Consider the following 17,354-nt stretch of genomic DNA (forward strand, 5'->3'; position numbering starts at 1 on the left):
CAGAGCGCTCTCAGGAGGAGTTCTGGGGTAGGAAAGGGGCCAGCTGACAGCATTCTCAAAGCACTGGGGAGGGCGATGGGGAGCAGAAACAGCCCAGCAGCTCTGCTGCCTCTCCATCCTTGCAACAGCAGGCCTGAGAAGGGGAAGAGAGGGTGAGCCCCTGGAGCTCCCACTAATGGAAGGGTGAAGAACCCCCTGGAGCTGCAGGAGGGGCAGTGATGAACTGGGGGGTGGGCAAAGTTGACATGAAGGTTGGGATGGCATAACTAATTGCAGGGCTGGGGGATGGGCATGCGAAGGGCACAAAATAAACTAGGATTTTTGGGTTTGGGGAGAAGCTGGAGGTGCTGTACCATGAGGCAGCCATGGACATGGGGGTTGGCAGGGGTCGTTCAAAAAGTGAGACCAAAAAACAGTGTTGTTTTTTATTTATCTTTCATTTTTTAATCTCATCATTTTTGGGAGGTCTGACTCAGGATTTTTGAACTGTCCAACTTTGGAAGGCATGTAAGGTGACCAGATGTCCAGATTTTATAGGGACAGTCCTGATTTTTGGGTCTTTTTCTTATATAGGCTCATATTACCCCTCTACCCCCACCCCTGTCCTGATTTTTCACACTTGCTATCTGGCCACCCTAAAGGCATGCGATGAGTGAGGCAGGGACCTACCGGCAGAGAACTGGTCTCGTGGCTAAGGCAACTGAATGTCATGCTGGAGAACTGGTACTATCCCTCCTCTGAAAAAAGCCCAAGGTTAACTGCTGTTTTCTAGCTTTTTTTAATGATAGTTACTAATTAGTAAAAGCATCAGCGGTGTAACCTGCTCATGTAATTCACTGTATGTTCTTAAGGTGTTTAAAAAAACCAAATCACAACTTCTTGTGTGGCTGCTGCATGTTTCTAAGAGCAAAGTGCTTTGCTCTTTTGGGATAGAAATTGTTTTTCTCAAGTCAAAGATGTTAAGCCTTTGATTTAATAACTCCTACCTTGAAGCATAATAACTGAGGTCTGATATTTAAGATTTTTTTGCTTTTCTATGTTTTTGATGATGTACCTTTTGCTTAAATGAGACATTTTCATATACAAAGCTATCAAATATGCAGTGTTAGTCTAAGAGAATTACCGTAAAAAACTGACACACATAATCCATGCAGACATTTTTGGGTAACTTTGAATCTTCTGTTTTGAAACCCTTTGTACAGCACAAATATTCTCAGAGTAAATGAGAAGCATTTTAGACCCTTAGAAATATAGTCCTTTTGTTTGAGATCTGCAAGTATCCTTGTGTGTGAAGGCAATACACCAGTAAAGTAGTGCATATTATAGTTGATGTTTACAGAGGCATTTTTTTAAAAGGGCAAATTATTTTTTTATAGTTTGTGGGGTTCTCACTTTCTACAGAGCTTATTTAGAAAGTACATACTCTTCTCTAAAAAGCTATGAATCACTAAAGCTCTAACCATCTTTTATGGATTATAAATCCAGATTAACTCTGCTCTCTTAAAATTCATGCTGTAATTTGACAGTGATTGAATCTCCATGTGATCCACAGTAGCCCTATAATTGTCCCTGAAAATGAGACTAAACGTTTAGGACAGATTGTTGGTGCTGTTCTGCTGTCATTTCAAGCATTTAGGTATATTTGTAATTTCTTTTGAACACAGCTTACTATGGACACTTTTCCACTGCATTTAGATATCCTGAAAGTAGCAATTCGTATTTAACCAGGAAGAGGTGCAGTTGCTGCATTAATGTATTGAGATGTAGGGAGAGTTCAGTCTGTTCGGGAGCTAACCCAGTTTTATTTCAGTCTGAACAGCTATCTTTTGATGACTGCAATAGGAAAGCATAGTGAACAGGACAATAATTATTAGCAGGATCAATTGTAATTCACTTACCCAGACCCTCCTGAATCAGTCTTATGTATTTAAGCATGCATTTAGTAACATTTACTTCAAGGGCTTAAGTACCTTGCTGAATCAGGGCTGTAGTTCCTCAATCTATTCTGGGAGCAGTTGGGAGTAGGGTACTGATTTATTCGGCCTAAATATATTTCATCTGAACAGTCTGAAATGACTAGCTCATCAAGGGAGACGGGTAAGTTTTGAGTGCAGCATGTACAGCAAGTATCATAGGTTGCGCTAGAGGAAAAGAAAAATGCAGAAGTGGTGGTAAATTCTGAAAGTGGAACACTTCAATTTGCCTACAGGGATAAACAGCCCTAAAGACCTTTCCACCTCCACTGAAGTCAGACTGCCTCAGTATTCTCTAAATTCATAGTGCAAAAACAGCTGTAATGTACAAACAGAAGAACATGTTGCAGGTGTGGTTAGTACCTAGTGATATTAACTTAAAACTTGCATCTGCAATTCATAAAATATTAAGTGTAGGTGTATCTGCAATACATAAAGACAAGGAAGAAGTAAAGCCCCCTTGCTAATCAACTCAGTTGTACCACTAAATTTCAAATAAAGCAAATAAATTTGAGGCCTTAAGGGACAGATAGGAAGCAAGGAGCAATGTGGGTCATTCACTAGATTTCAGTCTCCCCACAAATTCAGTACTAAAGTAATGGACTAACCAATTTATTTGAGCATGAGCTTTCGTGAGCTACAGCTCACTTCATCGGATGCATACCGTGGAAACTGCAGCAGACTTTATATATACACAGAGAATATGAAACAATACCTCCTCCCACCCCACTGTCCTGCTGGTAATAGCTTATCTAAAGTGATCATCAGGTGGGCCATTTCCAACACAAATCCAGGTTTTCTCACCCTCCACCCCCCCACACCCCCAGAAATCCAGAAAACCTGGATTTGTGCTAGAAATGGCCCACCTGATGATCACTTTAGATAAGCTATTACCAGCAGGACAGTGGGGTGGGAGGAGGTATTGTTTCATATTCTCTGTGTATATATAAAGTCTGCTGCAGTTTCCACGGTATGCATCCGATGAAGTGAGCTGTAGCTCACGAAAGCTCATGCTCAAATAAATTGGTTAGGCTCTAAGGTGCCACAAGTCCTCCTTTTCTTTTTGCGAATACAGACTAACACGGCTGCTACTCTGAAACCTTACTAAAGTAATGTGAGGCTAGGTATTCTGATGCTGGACATGCTAAGATGTACGTGTGCCTATTTCCAACCTGAGAGCAGTTTTTGTAAAAGTCACACTTACTCCTTTGGTATATTCAAATTATATCATTAGTCTCTCTCTAAATGCTCCCTGAACTTCAAAAGTGGATACAGTATTTCTTTATTCTGTCCTAGAATGCTACTGGTCAGTTAGCATGCTTTGTCTTGGAGAAACATTCATACGGAGCAAGTGAAATGTTCCCTACAATGTCAGTCTGCATTCAGATACCACAGTGTTAAATAATCATAGAATATCAGAGTTGGAAGGGACCTCAGGAGGTCAGCTACTCCAACCCCCTGCTCGAAGCAGGACCAATTCCCAACTAAATCATCCCAGCCAGGGCTTTGTCAAGCCTGACCTTAAAAACTTCTAAGGAAGGAGATTCCACCACCTCCCTAGGTAACGCATTCCAGTGCTTCACCACCCTCCTAGTGAAAAAGTTTTTCCTAATATCCAACCTAAACCTCCCCCACTGCAACTTGAGACCATTACTCCTCATTCTGTCATCTGCTACCACTGAGAATAGTCTCGATCCATCCTCTTTGGAACCCCCTTTCAGGTAGTTGAAAGCAGCGATCAAATCCCCCCTCATTCTTCTCTTCCGCAGACTAAACAATCCCAGTTCCCTCAGCCTTTCCTCATAAGTCATGTGTTCCAGTCCCCTAATCAATTTTGTTGCCCTCTGCTGGACTCCTTCCAATTTTTCCACATCCTTCTCGCAGTGTGCCGCCCAAAACTGGACACAGTACTCCAGATGAGGCCTCACCAATGTCGAATAGAGGGGAACGATCACGTCCCTCGATCTGCTGGCAATGCACCTACTTATACATCCCAAAATGCCATTGGCCTTCTTGGCAACAAGGGCATACTGTTGACTCGTATCCAGCTTCTCGTCCACTGTAACCCCTAGGTCCTTTTCTGCAGAACTGCTGCCGAGCCATTCAGTCCCTAGTCTGTAGCAGTGCATGGGATTCTTCCGTCCTAAGTGCAGGACTCTGCACTTGTCCTTGTTGAACATCATCAGATTTCTTTTGGCCCAATCCACTAATTTGTTTAGGGCCCTCTGTATCCTATCCCTACCCTCCAGCGTATCTACCGCTCCTCCCAGTTTAGTGTCATCTGCAAACTTGCTAAGGGTGCAATCCACACCATCCTCCAGATCATTTATGAAGATATTGAACAAAACCGGCCCGAGGACCAACCCTTAGGGCACTCCACTTGATACCAGCTGCCATATAGACATGGAGCCATTGCTCACTACCCGTTGAGCCCGACAATCTAGCCAGCTTTCTATCCACCTTATAGTCCATTCATCCAGCCCATACTTCTTTAACTTACTGGCAAGAATACTGTAGGAGACCGTGTCAAAAGCTTTGCTAAAGTCAAGGAACAACACGTCCACTGCTTTCCCCTCATCCACAGAGCCAGTTATCTTGTCATATAAGGCAATTAGATTAGTCAGGCATGACTTGCCCTTGGTGAATCCATGCTGACTGTTCCTGATCACTTTCCTCTCCTCTAAGTGCTTCAGAATTGATTCCTTGAGGACCTGCTGCTAAGTTAAGATAGTGCAGGATTAAAACCATAGACAATTTTTTAAAGTAATTGCTCCTACAATTTTGCCATCAACAACCATTTGTTCTATAAAAACACGGAGTTCCAGTGGCCGCTAGTTTCCTTAACGTGGATTGCCACTGGAGGAAAGAGTTGCATCACAGCTAGAACTCGGTTGTGAGAGAAGATAGTGGCTGCTCAGCTGGTGGGTTTTTAAGCAGTCCTATTACTCAATTTTCAGTAAGTCAGATCAGCTGGGTGCTATGGGAAGAAAGTCAGCAGATAGAAGCTCATCTGAAATTTGCATTAATACTGATGATAAAGTTTGCGTCAGTTGTCTGAACACTTCCGAGGGGAGGCAGACTGTCATGCAGTGCTGCAGCTGAATGTTCTCCTGGGAAAGAATTCACAAGTTTTCTAATGTAGGGTGCCTCACTGGAGGCAGTGAGACCCTGACTTTCACCAGTGTTGAGCACTCCAAATGCAGTCACAAGGGGTTGTAGGTGCTTAGCTCTGAAACTCTCACCCTGGCTATCTTAGCCCGCTCGACAAGTCACCCCAAAATAGTGGACATCTTTGAGAATTTTGGCCACATTGTAGCTTGCTGCAGCTAAAAAGCTCTTAGGGCTCATCTATATGGGGACACTCAGGAAAGTGACTGTGAGTTAACTGAAAGTGTGAAGTTAAAGTGCATTAAACCTCTCGGTGGTCTTAGTTGATTGTGGCTTAGAAATGACATGGGCTTAGTTCACTGTGGCTTAAGCTACAGCAAACTAAAGCCACTTTACTTCTAAATATCCGTACAGGGGCTTTCTACATTTCAACTTCTGCACATTAACCTCATATTGTTAGTAATTTAGTCTTCACCTTCTTGAGTGTCCCTACGTAGATGAGCCCATAAGGTCTTGTTTGATAATCCTCACTCACCCTGGGGTTCTCCCTGCCTGTAGGGTGACTGTCAGTAATGGCTGCAGGGCTGCTTGCCAAGTCCTTCCACAGAGCTGTGGCAGAGTTTGTAACATGTGCAGAATATCTGTACACAAACAACAGACTTGTTGGGTTAGCTTTTTATTTGTACAACAAGGGAGGTAGCTGGGTGTGGGGAATGTAAACAAGAATATCACTCCAAGCAAGCAGATAGAGCTGTAGCTACAAGCCTATAACCTTGAATGCAGCTGGACTTTCCCTCCCTACCACCCTAATGAAGATGAAAGTGTCATCTTAGACGAAATGAAGACAGACGGAGAGCAGACAGATGACTCAGCTGATACAATTTACAAAACAGAAAAAGGAGCAGCAAGAACTAAAACTTATCACCAGTTTACTCTCACTTTAGCTCATATTTTACTTAAAGGCTGGGAATTGCAGGTTACAAACACCAGGACATCATCTTATTACAATACAGACAAGCAGCAAAGAGTCATCACTACTTTCACCAGCAGTCACATCATCCCTTTAAATAAAATGGAACCAGCAGATGTTACATAAAGCCACAACAGAAGGTTGAAGACAACAGAAGAGATGCAGGGAGTTGTTCCTCACGTGAAATTAAAATATTCTAAAATAAATGACCACCAAAGCAGTCCTTTGTTAAATATCAAACAAGAAAAATCCAAACAACACTTATACCAGTGCAAAATTAAACAGCAGCATTTATACGCAAGTGGGATTTGCCAGTGTAAATACATCACATAAAATGCACGTAACTGAGAGCTGCACATAACTTAAACACACACTTCCACAAGTTTTGAAAGCAACAGTCCCTCAATCTCATTAAAGCAGGCTCTCAACCATGACTGACTTTCTTGGAAATATGTAAGGGGCTGAAGTTTACACGGCTAGTCATTTCATCTACTGAACCCAAGCCTTTTAGTAACAAACCAACATGCCCCCAAAATAATGAAATCAGTTTTAATTCACACTTTTATTTCAGTTCAAATGTGTGCGTAGGCCAGCCCTACAAAGCCAAGTTCATGACTAGAGCATGTTTAAGCCCTCGCCTTTTGACTGACTTTTATAAGATTCACTCTAGAAACCTGGTAAAAGACTTCATGCTTGAGTGGAGAGTTGCATTCCTTAAGACAGCAAAACCAATCAATACATCAGAATCCAATGCACTTGCCTGCTTGCAAAATGATGATTTTTAGAACAGAAATCAAAAAGTTTTCCATTTAACTCTGATACCACCACACTGTAGTCCAGTGGGTATTTGACAGACTAGATCTAGAAAACTTTGACATTTGAAACAGCTGAAATTGTAATCAGCCTTGCTGCCAAAAATGGCACGTGAACCACATTATCTAAAGTACATTGTTTTCATGTTAGAATCACTTAGAGGCTGTGTTTAAGGAGTATCATGAGGGTTACTCATACCATAGTCCCACCCAGGAACTGAGAGCAGAATTCAGAAATACAGCAAGTCTAAGTGAGAAAGTCTTCCTATGGGCAATACCAAAGTAAAATACTTCACATATTCATAGCCTTTCTTATCAGAGTTAGGCCAAATACTAACTGAAGTACACAGCTAATATTTTCAAACATGAATGCTTAGGATCAGTCACCGACGTAAGATTTGCCAGACTGAGACCACATTTATTTGTGTCTAACTTTAGGCACCCATGTTTGAAGACACAGACCTCTGCTGAGCTACAAATTGCTAGAGATCTGGGAGGAGATTTTCAGATTCTAGCTATGGTGTCGGTGAGAGCAGCCAAGCAGTTGTAGGCATGCTTCTGCAAGGGAAACAACTGGTTACATTACATGTTAGAGAAAAAAAAATACTTCTCAGTCTCTTTACTAAGCAGCCGTAGTGGTTTACAAGCCAGAAATCAGACAACAAATCAGGCTGGATTTATGGTCGCTGCATAGCATGGGTCATTTTTGAGCACCAGGGATTTGTTCGCAAAATTTCCACAAGCAAGGTGACCAATCCATTTCGATTCTTCCCGCTCTGCTACCGTCGTCGAATGGGCTTGTAGACACACACTGCCATCAGGATCATGGTGATCAACAGGATACTGAAGATGCTCCCCATGAGCACTGCAAGAGGGAAGAAATGGCATGTGTGGAATAGGGGCAAGTATAAGAGGAAAAAGGTCACATGCATGTATGTCTATCTTCCCATTTAGTGCAGCATGTCCCAAACTGGTGACATCAAAGGTTCTGCTGTGAATTTATCAGGAGTCCCTAGATATCACCCCATTCCCAGTTAAGTCCGTTTTTCCCTGGTCTATAATGGGAGTTGGACCACGCCCCTAATTTGCCTTTGCATTTCTGGCCAGACTTTCACCCTTTTAAAGCTGCAGCTGCATGTGAACATTTGCCCTCACCCAGTGTTTGTGAAACGTATGCCTGGTGCACACGCACGGGCCACTCAGCACTCTGAGCGTGCCCCACCACCGCTTGCCCTGGAACACTTGCTTGTATATTTTGGTAGCATTATCAAGCAAAATAAATGGCTGCTTGTTGGAGTTCATCTGGAATAACAATGTGTGGTTACTGAGAGTGGGTGGCCACAGGCAGGATTTTAGTACTTATTAATTCATAGCATTTATGACCAGAAGGGACCATTATGATCTAGTCTGACCTCCAGCATAACAAGCTGGAGATTTTTACACAGCGATTCCTGTGTCAAGCCCAATCACTCATGGCTGATCTACAGCCTACCGTTTAGAAAGGGCTAGTCTTGATTTAAAGACTTCAAGTGATAAAATGCACCCATACCCCTAGGTAAACTGTTCCAATGGCTAATTACATGCACTAAATAATCTGCACCGTGTGTCTAGCCTGAATTTGTATAGCTTCAGCTTCCAGCCATGGGATCTTGTGCCCTTGTCTGCTAGAATGAAGAGGCCTTTACTACCAGAAATATTCTCTCCAGTCGATACTCATAGCGCCTCTGAACCTTCTCTTTGATCAACTGAACAGATTGAGCTTTAGTCTCTCACTGATGCAGGTCTTCCAGACCTCAAATCATTCTTGTAGCCCTTTTCTGAAGGATTTCCAATTTGTCCACATTCTTTTTCAAGTGTCGACACCAGAACGGGACACACTATCCCAGTAACGGGTCTCCCTAATGCCCAATACAGTTGTAATAACTTCGACTCAATATTCCCCAGTTTATACAGCCAAGGATTGCATTTGCTCTCAAATACCACATCACACTGCAAGCTCATGTTTAGCTGATTATCCACCATGACGACCCTCCTCCCCAACCCTGCAGTCCTTTTCTGAGTCACAGTCCCTCTTTTTGTTCCAAGGGAGCCTAGTTTCCCATGCAATCCAGATGGCTCTGTAGACCAGACTTGCCCTTACAATTTTTTTTTACCACTCTACCAATTTGTGTCATCTACAAACTTTACCCATTTGTGTTTTCCTCTACATTGCTGAAAGAGATATTGAATAGCACTGGGCCAAGAACTGATCCTTACTAGACCCCTCTAGAAACATCACCACTGGAATGATGGTCCCCCATATAGGATTACTTCTGGAGAACTGAAGTTATCCAGTTTTTAATCCATATAATAGGGGGTGCATTTTATTATTGGATAATACCATATGGTCATCCCAATTTAGAAAATACTATCCATCCCCTCCCTCCCATGTGCCCATAAAGCTTCACAGAACATACACTTAGTTCTCCTGCAGGCTCCAACAGCAGTAGTTGAAAAATTTACAGCCAACTTGTATTTTACCCTGCTCACTGCTAGCATGTTATCTTTCCTCCCAACTTGCTGCTCTCATTTTCAGATGCTCACTTTTTTCAGTCTATTTGATTGTTGCTGTTAGACAATTTGTCACATGAAGAACATCTCCTTATTAAGGATGCACCCGATGAAGTGAGCTGTAGCTCACGAAAGCTTATGCTCAAATAAATTGGTTAGTCTCTAAGGTGCCACAGGTCCTCCTTTTCTTTTTGCGAATACAGACTAACATGGCTGCTACTCTGAAACCTTTCCTAGAGATAACATTTGAAATGAAACTTTAAAATTACTTCACTCGCACATCAACACAAAGGCTTCTGCTTTCAGAAACCTTTCATCTAATGTACGCAACAGCCAGAGAGAGATAAGAACAGAACAAAACTTGAGTGGCTGGGCTAGCATCCTTTGTATTCCACAATAGTTTTGTTCCCTTGTTCACTTCTGATTTTAATCTGATAACTAGATGAGACTTTCTACTCACACCTAACTGCTGTTTAAACTAGCAACAAGATGGGATGCTTATGCTGGATACCCACTGGTGTGGATGAACAGGCCCTGCCCTGAGGGATCCCAAACTTGGGGAGATCAGTTTCCAATTCCAGTGATCCTTGATGCCATTGCTACCATCCCAAGGAGGGTGAAAACTACTGTATTTCCAGATCCGGGCCACCAGGGACTACCAGATCTGCCAAATATGGAAGCTGGGCAGCTGTAAAACATAGCTTGTTAGACTAATGCATCCGTGGCTATATGTATACAGACAGTCACCAGCTACTCGAGAACCCACACTGTCTGCAGCAAACTGGACCTCAATGCTGTGGCAATTTCAATACATTTTTAAAATGGATTTTTTTTTCCCCACTCGACTTGCATTCAATAAAAAACTCCATCAGTACATCAGCTGTGAGCAATTTTTATATTTAAATGTTGTCTTATACTATCGTCACATTTTCAGTTTTCAAAATGCCACATATCTTTAGGTTCCAGAGTCCACACCTAATTAGATGAATGGGGCAGCTCACAGCTCTCAAGGTTATAGTTTCAGGCCATCTTCAAACTTAGGAAGACAGCACTGTCTCATCTTACCATTCTGAGGTCATTTTTGCAACAACCATGAGGGCTAGAAACTGGTTTTCAAATGAAATCAAAGAATCTGGAGCCCAATTCTTCAACAAGGGATGAATTTTACAGCTGTGGAATACGAGGGGCCTTGGCTATATGGACACAAGTGTGCATGAGGGAGAGAACCCAGAAACCTTGGCTCAGAAAACCCCTAATCCAACCCATAGATCTACTTGAGCTGAAGAAGAATTTCAGTTACTAACCCTGTGATGGTGTTTGGGGTACCCAGGACTGCAAGTCTCCCTGTTGCCTGCCTGTCTCCTGTGAGAGGGGGACTTGTTTGTGCTTAACTGGGTGTCAGCTCTCTGACACCACCAACCTGTTAGCCACCTGAACAAAATCTTCTCTGGGCAATGCCAGCCCTTATTTTGCCTTACAATAGTAGGTCCCTAAACCCCTTTGCAGCATTCCCCTGTAGTCCAAACCCTTCTCCACTGAACACTCACTGAAATACCAGGTCTGCTGTCTCCACGGGAACAGAGTACACACCAGTCTGACTGATTAACCTCACAATCAGATCATAACTTAATATCCCAGCACTGAGAGACCCTCAATTTCACTAGAAATGTAAGTTTACCAAAGGTTCAACAGATAATGAGTAAGAATAATGGAAACAAAAGGGTTACATATAAAACAAAATCATTACACTCTTTTTAGAGACTAAACTTAACAGGCTAACCTACTGGCTAAAGAAGATCTAACCCAAAGTCATTTCAACATCTTCCACCAAGGTAGGCAGAGTTCCTATTTTCATGACTAAAAAGAAAAGGAGTACTTGTGGCACCTTAGAGACTAACATTTATTTGAGCATGAGCTTTCGTGAGCTACAGCTCACTTCATCGGATGCATTCAGTGGAAAATACAGTGGGGAGATTTATATACATAGAGAACATGAAACAATGGATATTACCATACACACTGTAATGAGAGCGATCACTTAAGGTGAGCTATTACCAGCAGGAGAGCGGGCGTGGGGGGCGCAAACCTTTTGTAGTGATAATCAAGGTGGGCCATTTCCAGCAGTTGACAAGAACGTCTGAGGAACAGTGTGTGTGTGTGTGTGGGGGGGGGAAATAAACATGGAGAAATAGTTTTACTTTGTGTAATGACCCATCCACTCCCAGTCTTTATTCAAGCCTAAGTTGATTGTATCTAGTTTGCAAATTAATTCCAATTTAGCAGTCTCTCGTTGGAGTCTGTTTTTGAAGTTTTTTTGTTGAAGAATTACAGCTTGAGGAATTCCACCATGATTTCAACAATTTCCATCCCACCATCAACCTCAGCCTGGACCAGTCCACACAAGAGATCCACCTCCTGGACACTACAGTGCTAATAAGCGATGGTCACATAAACACCACCCTATACCAGAAACCTACTGACCGCTATTCCTACCTACATGTCTCCAGCTTTCATCCAGACCACACCACACGATCCATTGTCTACATCCAAGCTCTACGATACAACCGCATTTGCTCCAACCCCTCAGACAGAGACAAACACCTACAAGATCTCTATCAAGCATTCTTACAACTACAATACTCACCTGCTGAAGTGAAGAAACAGACTGACAGAGCCAGAAGAGTACCCAGAAGTTACCTACTACAGGACAGGCCCAACAAAGAAAATAACAGAACGCCACTAGCCGTCACCTTCAGCCCCCAACTAAAACCTCTCCAATGCATCATCAAGGATCTACAACCTATCCTGAGGGACGACCCATCACTTTCACAGATCTTAGGAGACAGGTCAGTCCTTGCTTACGAACAGCCCCCCAACCTGAAGCAAACATTCACCAGCAACCACACACCACAACCACTAACCCAGGAACCTATCCTTGCAACAAAGCCCGTTGCCAACTGCATCCACATATCTATTCAGGGGACACCATCATAGGGCCTAATCACATCAGCCACACTATCAGAGGCTTGTTCACCTGCACATCTACAGTGTGATATATGCCATCATGTGCCAGCAATGCCCCTCTGCCATGTACACTGGTCAAACTGGACAGTCTCTGTGTAAAAGAATAAATGGACACAAATCAGACATCAAGAATTATAACATTCAAAAACCAGTCGGAGAACACTTCAATCTCTTTGGTCACTCGATTACAGACCTAAAAGTTGCAACTCTTCAACAAAAAAACTTCAAAAATAGACTCCACCGAGAGACTGCTGAATTGGAATTTATTTGCAAACTGGATACAATTAACTTAGGCTTGAATAAAGACTGGGAGTGGATGGGTCATTACACAAAGTAAAACTATTTCCCCATGTTTATTCCCCCCCACCACACCGTTCCTCAGACGTTCTTGTCAACTGCTGGAAATGGCCCATCTTGATTATCACTACAAAAGGTCCCCCTCACCCCCTGCTGGTAATAGCTCAAGTAATTACCAGTAAGCTGGTAATAGCTTAAGTGATCACTCTTGTTACAGTGTGTATGGTAACACCCATTGTTTCATGTTCTCTATGTACATAAATCTCCCCACTGTATTTTCCACTGAATACATCTGATGAAGTGAGCTGTCGCTCACGAAAGCTTATGCTCAAATAAATTGGTTAGTCTCTAAGGTGCCACAAGTACTCCTTTTCTTTTTGCGAATACAGACTAACACGGCTGCTACTCTGAAACCTGTTTTCATGAATGTAAACACGCTGATCATTTACTTTCAAGATGTAGGATAAAGGAGTGTCTTTTTGTCTTCTACTTATATCCCAAAAGTTCTTTGTACTCAGAGATGGTAAAAAAAAAACATTGCTTGTTTTTCCTTTGTCCTGCTTCTTCCCTGTTGATTTTGTATGTAGATGTGAAGCCATCAGGTCAAACAGAAAACCTATTTGTCAACTTTGCCTTGATGCAGGCTTTTAAACACATTTTCAGTATACATACGTAACTCCTGGCATAATACCTCTACATGAAACTAATAACGACATTAACAACTAACGTGACCCTGGCTTTCATTTAAGATCTCACGGACAGTCTTTGGTGAACTGGAATGTACATACTAGAATCAGGATATTCTTGTAACCCCCTTGCTTTCTGGCACTAAGGGGTTCTTAGGATCACAACCACAGTGGGCCTGCAGCCACTAGAGGGAGAAGATCTGTGGTGCATACGTGCACCACCTACCTCTCAGCAGGATACATACTCCCCTCTGAGGAGGTGCATTCTTTTTTCCAAAAGACAGAGGCTGGGGTAGCCTTGGATATATCAGACCCCTCCTAACCTTACCAGCCTTGTCATAGAGCTGACTCAGGTTCACTTATCCAACTTGCTCCTCAGTTTGCAATTGCTACCCACACCAGCTTGGAGATAAGCAGAGCTGTGTGGAGAATGGAAATTCCATTTCATGGAGGCTTTGCAGATTTTGAAATTTGTTTTCATTCCAATTAGGAACAAAACCTGAAAATTTCAAAATTCTCCAGAAAAAGAAAATAAAAATAAAAAACAACAGTCAGGTCAACTGAAACATTTCATTTTGCTTTTGACTTTTAAGTGTTTTAAAATAAAATCCAATACAAAATTAAAGCAATGCAAAACAAAATGTTATTTCAAAAGGAAACTCAAAACATTTTGTTCTAAGAATGTCAAAATGTGATAAGAAAAGGAGGACTTGTGGCACCTTAGAGACTAACCAATTTATTAGAGCATAAGCTTTCGTGAGCTACAGCTCACTTCTTCAGATGCATATCGTGGAAACTGCAGCAGGCTTTATATATACACAGAGAATATGAAACAATACCTATTCCCACCCCACTGTCCTGCTACTAACCAATTTATTAGAGCATAAGCTTTCGTGAGCTACAGCTCACTTCTTCAGATGCATATCGTGGAAACTGCAGCAGGCTTTATATATACACAGAGAATATGAAACAATACCTATTCCCACCCCACTGTCCTGCTACTAACCAATTTATTAGAGCATAAGCTTTCGTGAGCTACAGCTCACTTCTTCAGATGCATATCGTGGAAACTGCAGCAGGCTTTATATATACACACAGAGGTATATATAAAGCTTATGCTCTAATAAATTGGTTAGTCTCTAAGGTGCCACAAGTCCTCCTTTTCTTTTTGCGAATACAGACTAACACGGCTGTTACTCTGAAACCTGTCAAAATGTGATGTTTCTCTTGCTCACAACTCACAAACCTACAAAGAAACTCCCTCCATAGTTTGTAAATATTAGAACTTTGAACTTGAAGGAATCAGTCAGTCAGGAATAATTTACATCCTCCAGCTTCAAGAACATTAGACTGCATTTCCCCAGGGCACAGACTGATGAGTCTGCAGGTTTTGAGTTGAGGCAGCTCTGGTTGTGTGCCTGAATAGAGTCAACAAGGGGAAGTTGTCCCTCACCGATCTTTATTTATGAAATACATATCTGGATCCTCAATGCGACTCTTCTCAGTACAACTTGAGCAACCACTGCTGCCCACGTCACAGAACCGGCCATCAATGTCACGAGTCACCTGACTTCCGTCATCTCAGAGACGCCAAGAAGTAGGCCATAGAAGACACCCTCTGGAGTCGGTCTCTCCAGAATTGGGGGCACATTGCAACACAGGTTGAGGGGAGCTTGCCCTGCAGCAGCCTGTGCTGTACCTAGTGTGTACATACGTAAGGGCCTTCGCTCTGCAAGGCCTTCTGATGTCTTCCATTGAGGCTCACATCATTTCAAGAGATTTAACAATCAAATCAGCAGCAGCATGTTCAGCTGTCTAGGCTAGCTGGCTCTGTGTGCATTTACTGTGCTGGATATACACAATAATAACCCACGTGGTGCTCGTAGCCACCAGGGAAGAGGGAATAGCAGACAACAATCTCACAGTAGGGGAGAGGGGAGAAGAAAACCAGCCAGCATGTCAGGGCTGTCCTCTCCTTCCTTCCTCACTGTGAAAAATGGGTCTGTGCTACAGCTGTGTGGAGAACAGAAATTATATTTTGTGGAGTATTTTGAGACTGTCAAATTTGTTTTCATTCCAATTAGGGCTCAGCCCTACCCAGTTAAATGTTCTCTGCTAAAGAAAACTCAAGGGGGGGGGGGGGGAATAATTTAGTCCAAAGCAAAATGTTTGGTCTGGAGTTTGACTTTATTTTAGATGGCTAATCAAACACTCACGAAACAAACCACACATCTATTTTTTGAAAGGGAAAAAAACCAAAAAGGCCACTGAACCCCCCAAAGTGTGGAAACACCCCGTTGTGCCGGGGGGCAGAGCGTCCCCGGCCCGAAAGGCCGGCACGGGGAGCCCAGGGCTCCGAGGGGGGCAGACTGGCGTGGGCCAGGGGCTGCCCCAAGGCTGGGCGAGCAGTCCACGGGGTGCCAGGCCCCGGCCCCTCAGATCCTAGCCCCGCACAGCGGGCAGCTCGGAGGGGGGATCACGGGGGCGGGCGACTGCAAAGGGCGTTGGGGCAAACAGCGGCGCGCCTCAACCCCATCCACGGGGACCAGCCCCCCGCGCCAGGCCGGGCCGCCCCAGGCTACTGGCGACTCACGCAGCCCGGCAGAGAACGGGACCCAGGAGTCCGGGGGGAGAGGCGCGAGACACGCCCGGCCCGGGGGCGGGAGAGCGGGGCCCAGGGGAGAGCGGCCCGGCCCGGCCCGGCCCGGCCCCTCCTTACCCAGGTTCTGTCTCCGCAGCACGGCGTAGGGCCGGCTCCGCTCCGCGGGCCCCGCCGCCCAGCCCGGCCCCGCCAGCGCCAGCAGCAGGGCGAGCCCCCAGCCCGGCCGCGCCCGCCGCAGCATCCTCCCGGCGCTCGCCGCCTCCGGCCGGGCGCGGGGAAGCGGGGCCGCGGGGCGGGGCGGGGCGGGGCGCGGCGCTGTCCTGCCTGGTCCGCTCTGCCCTGGCTCCCCCTCCTGGGCTTCCCTCGCCCTCCATCTTCCTCCCTTCCTTCCTCTTCCTCATCCCCCTCACTTCCTTCCCTCTTCCCCTTCCTCATCCTCCCTCCATCTTCCTCCCTTCCTTCCTCTTCCTCATCCCCCTCACTTCCTTCCCTCTTCCCCTTCCTCATCCTCCCTCCATCTTCCTCCCTTCCTTCCTCTTCCTCATCCCCCTCACTTCCTTCCCTCTTCCCCTTCCTCATCCTCCCTCCATCTTCCTCCCTTCCTTCCTCTTCCTCATCCCCCTCACTTCCTTCCCTCTTCCCCTTCCTCATCCTCCCTCCATCTTCCTCCCTTCCTTCCTCTTCCTCATCCCCCTCACTTCCTTCCCTCTTCCCCTTCCTCATCCTCCCTCCATCTTCCTCCCTTCCTCTCTCTTCCTCATCCCCCTCACTTCCTTCCCTCTTCCCCTTCCTCATCCTCCCTCCATCTTCCTCCCTTCCTTCCTCTTCCTCATCCCCCTCACTTCCTTCCCTCTTCCCCTTCCTCATCCTCCCTCCATCTTCCTTCCTTCCTCCTCATCCCTCTTCCTCATCCCCCTTCCTTCCTCATCCCCCCTCCATCGTCCTTCCTTCCCCTTCGTCCCTTCCCCCTCCATCTTCCCCTTCCTCCCCTCCCCTCCCCCTTCCATCTCCCTCCCTTCCCCCTCCCTCATCCCCCCTTCCTATGCCCCCTCCATCTTCCTTCCTCCTCCTTCATCCTCCCTTCCCCTTTCCTTTCCTCCTCCCTCCTCCTTCATCCTCCCTTCCCCTTCCTCATCCCCCCTCCATCTTCCTTCCTTCCCCTTCGTCCCTTCCCCCTCCATCTTCCCCTTCCTCCCCTCTCCCTTCCATCTCCCTCCCTTCCCCCTCCCTCATCCCCCCTTCCTATGCCCCCTCCATCTTCCTTCCTCCTCCTTCCTCCTCCCTTCCCCTTCCCCTTCCTCATCCCCCCTCCATCTTCCCCTTCTCCATCCC

General features: G+C 44.9%; 1 protein-coding gene across 1 annotated transcript; it reads right to left on the minus strand.

Moving 5' to 3' along the window:
• Positions 1 to 5,741: 5,741 nt before the first annotated feature.
• Positions 5,742 to 16,427, minus strand: C15H12orf76 (chromosome 15 C12orf76 homolog). The gene is made up of 2 exons (XM_073312946.2): positions 16,140 to 16,427; positions 5,742 to 7,728 (listed from the first exon to the last, which is right to left on the minus strand). The coding sequence occupies exons 1-2, from the start codon at positions 16,261 to 16,263 to the stop codon at positions 7,643 to 7,645; spliced, it is 210 nt and encodes a 69-aa protein (XP_073169047.1). The 5' UTR covers positions 16,264 to 16,427; the 3' UTR covers positions 5,742 to 7,642.
• Between the last annotated feature and the right edge of the window lie 927 nt (positions 16,428 to 17,354).

This window comes from Lepidochelys kempii, chromosome 15, assembly GCF_965140285.1.
Source record: "Lepidochelys kempii isolate rLepKem1 chromosome 15, rLepKem1.hap1, whole genome shotgun sequence".
NCBI lineage: Eukaryota > Metazoa > Chordata > Testudines > Cheloniidae > Lepidochelys > Lepidochelys kempii.

Excerpts from the sequence above, each read along its gene's own strand:
- C15H12orf76 (XM_073312946.2), bottom strand. The coding sequence starts at position 16,263 with ATGCTGCGGCGGGCGCGGCCGGGCTGGGGGCTCGCCCTGCTGCTGGCG. Across the intron at positions 7,729-16,139 it reads GCTGCGGAGACAGAACCTGG|TGCTCATGGGGAGCATCTTC; the intron begins GTAAGGAGGGGC and ends TCCCTCTTGCAG.